This window comes from Sinocyclocheilus anshuiensis, unplaced genomic scaffold (assembly GCF_001515605.1).
Source record: "Sinocyclocheilus anshuiensis isolate Anshui unplaced genomic scaffold, SAMN03320099.WGS_v1.1 scaffold487, whole genome shotgun sequence".
Classification (NCBI taxonomy): Eukaryota; Metazoa; Chordata; class Actinopteri; order Cypriniformes; family Cyprinidae; genus Sinocyclocheilus; species Sinocyclocheilus anshuiensis.
In genome coordinates, this window is record NW_015548240.1 from 2455334 (window position 1) to 2458862 (window position 3529).

A 3529-nucleotide genomic window follows, 5' to 3' on the forward strand; every position below is an offset into this window, starting at 1 on the left:
AAGGAAAGCTCATTGTGGGACTGGCTCGTAGTGGCTGAAATTCTGCACCAAGGCTGAATTTCGGGAAAGAGACTTCAGATACAGTACTAGGGACCACTTAGGCCTATATAAAAGCATCCAAAAAGCAGCATGTCATGGGACCTTTAATACTCTGTCATTTATAGTCGTATGGTGAAATGTATATTTTTAATTGTGTAACATTACGTTCAAAATAACTACAAAATGTCATGCCTTTGAAAAATAAAGAGAACAACAGAATGCGCTGCTTTAGCGCGTCTCGGTCTCCTTGAGCATCTCTCTGGCACATGCCACAAACATGAACCACAGGGAATACTCGTCTTTTAAAAGGCTTCATTTAGATTATTTTACATTAAATGCATCATATAAGTCACTTTGGAATAAATCACAGTAGGCCTATGTATCATGATTAAAAAAAAAAACGACTTTACAGTCTGGAAATATTTTGGCTATAGCAAATTATTTCTTGGACCCCCTATCACTTTAAGAACCGCTGGTCTACACAGAAGAAAGACCTGTCTAGACTCTGCGCCGGTACGAGTTGTGTCGAGCTATTCATCAGTCTGTTTGATTAGAAAAATATGAAATTGATAAAATGGGTTATTAATCTGTACAACTGCAGCAGTGGAGGACTATTATTCTGCTGCAGGAGGACTATTATTCTGCTGGGATACTGCAGAAGAACTGATGAAGGCACGGTTTGATCTTGGGCTGACCAATCAGCAGAAAGGGGCGTTTAATTCCCGCCCACATGTAGAAATCGAATATTCAAGCTGTTTATTCATTTTTCCACCCATGAACGAAAAACGTAAATTTAAGCTGAATTCTCGTTTTTCGTTTTTTGGAAAAAAACAAAAAAACGAAAAAGGAGCCGTTTTCTTATTTTTCTACCTTCAATATTAAATCAAAAAACGAATGATCGAATGATACACGGATTCATCATGTCAGCTTAGCATGATTTTCCACTTTCTTTTTATTTACACATTTGAAAAGTCTTCCATTCACACAGAAATATTAGCCATTCTGATAGTGTCACACATTGCACATGTACATTACACCAGTAACTTTAAGAGAGGGAAGTCTGAGTATCACGGAGACAGGAGTGTAAACTTCTTTCCAGTAGCAGACACAGGTCATGACCTCTGTCTCTTTTCTAATCTTAGACAGCAATGAATTCCAGACAGACTGGTGGTCAAAGGTCACTTCCACCTCACATACTTTAAAAGATGGTTGAATTAACACAGAGGAAAAGAAACATCACTCAGACACACAAAACTGGAGGTGACAATTCAAAACATTATACTACCGTATTACTCTACTATTTCTGTACCATATTGTATAGCATACTGTATGCAAACTTTCAGTATCCATGAACAGTAATACTCAGATTGCCACTTTACAATGTTTACTATATCAAAGAGCACACTTTTACTATGAATTACCATTTTGAACATCTATTTCTTTACTGATTAAACAGCCAAATGATCATTTAAAAATGTTTCTAATTAAATTTTTAAAGGTGATTACTGGCCAAATTAAACATGCAAATGTGAAGAGATCATGTGAGCTCATATGTCTTTAATTGCAAACAGTACCATAGACTCTTGAAATGTTTAATGCTTTCATTTTTATATATTTAAAAATAATATCCAGTATATACTGCAGAGTATTCAGTAATAAGCAAGTATTCCATTCTGAAAATAGACATTCATGAGGGAGGCGGAGCTAATATTATTTCAGTTGTCTGCTCAGCTCATTCAAGACTATTTAAAGCTGCTGTACATGCCAGAAAATGTGTGTGCGAAACAATTTTACTCTAACGAACAGACTCATTCATCTCGTCGGGATGCATGACCTGAGAATAGAGAGAGAGAGAGAGAGAGATCAACTAACACTTACACACATTCTCCCGGAGTGTCACAGCTTCCGTGAAGCTCACTGCAGCCTTGCTTACAGATAGCTGAAAGACAAAGAAATTAGGAATGAGCTTTATTATATTCCTTTGCTCTCCTTTGATTTACACATGTAAATTACACTACTGATGACAACAATAATAAGGTGTTCACACATATAATGAGTTTATTGCTGGAGGTCAAGGAAAAATGTAAATTTGATCATAAATGGGATGTATTACCTGTAAAAATATGAAGTTAAGGCTGGCAACGTAATCATATAATATAAAGTGTAGGGGTGGGAATCTTTCAGTGCCTCACGATTCAATTCATATCGATTCTTGGGGTCATGATTCGATTAAAACTTGATTCACAATTTTTCGATTTTTAATCACGATTCATGATTTTTCATCAAATTTTTTGTGAACACTGGATGTCAAACGCACCAGTATTTTGATACAAAAACACACCAGTCTATAGTATGTGTAGTCCTGACTCAAGAAATCAGTGTTTCCTGTTAATTATTAACTTCCTAATAAATCAAAAATATTTTACACTTCCCACAATAACAAAATAATTAATATAATATTTTCCAAACATTTGCCCTCGCTGAAAATGGGGCAAGATGTATTTGTTTTTCCTTCTCCATTGCTGTTGCTGTTTTGTTCCGACAACATGTTATTATTATTATATTAACTAGAAAATTGATTTTTGAAATTTGTGAATCGATGCGAATCGCTAGAAGACTGAATCGCGATTCATATGTGAATCGATTTTTCCCCCCACCTCTAATGAAGTGTCATTTGATAGAGATTTTGCTATAAATGTTTATGTCATGGATACTGTGTGTAAACGTATGTATAATCTGCTTGAAATTTTTTATTATGTTGCTTGGGAAATTTGTACTTATATTATTAGGCTAGTATTAGTTTTTTGCTGCAGTGATCAATAATTAATCAATTATAGATCAATAATTGCAATATTTCACTAGAATCTAAAGTTACAACTTTATTGTAACAGCATTTATCAAGAAATAAAATTATTACCCACACCATAAGATGTAATTTTAACAGATAAAGAATCCGTAGTTTTTGCAGCCAAAAATGAATGTAAAACATAACATAAAACAACTTAAAATTTATAGTCGGCATGAAACAGAAGATGTGATTATCTTTTGTTCCCTGTGTGATTATCTTTTGTTCCCTGTATATCCAAGTAAAATGGGTTTTATCCTAGAAAAAATGTAGGGTGGGACTTGATTGGATTGTTGGATCATTGTCATTTGCTAATTGCTGCGATCTCCTGTGAGTGTTAGCAAACGCGCACACCTTTTGTGCAGTCTTGCCCAGTCCAGCCCTCCATGCACTGCTGATTGCCGAACTGATCGCATGTGTAATGGCCAAAGTAATCATCTCGGGGGCGACATTGTTTGTTGCACTTGTTGCCGTAGTAATGGCGGTCACAGCGCACACGCACACTGTACTGGATGCTGGCTGTTCGGCCCTTCTGCTGAATGAGCTGTCGCTCCTCTCCGGGGTTCATTTCTCCACGAATAACACTCCTCTCGATCAACAGATCATCACCTATGAGAGAGACAAAAAACATTAATTTATACAGTA

The 3529-nt window shown here is 35.9% G+C and overlaps 1 protein-coding gene across 3 annotated transcripts in view; it reads right to left on the reverse strand.

Annotated features, from left to right (window-relative positions):
- Positions 1–3529, reverse strand: part of LOC107654986 (protein jagged-2-like) — a 48511-nt gene that overhangs the window by 21742 nt on the left and 23240 nt on the right. For all 3 annotated transcript variants that reach the window (XM_016442363.1, XM_016442364.1, XM_016442362.1), the window contains 2 exons: positions 3239–3493; positions 1918–1978 (listed from right to left, as the gene is read on the reverse strand). In XM_016442363.1, the coding sequence (XP_016297849.1) occupies positions 1918–1978; positions 3239–3493 (316 nt within the window). The remainder of the gene's footprint in view (positions 1–1917; positions 1979–3238; positions 3494–3529) is intronic.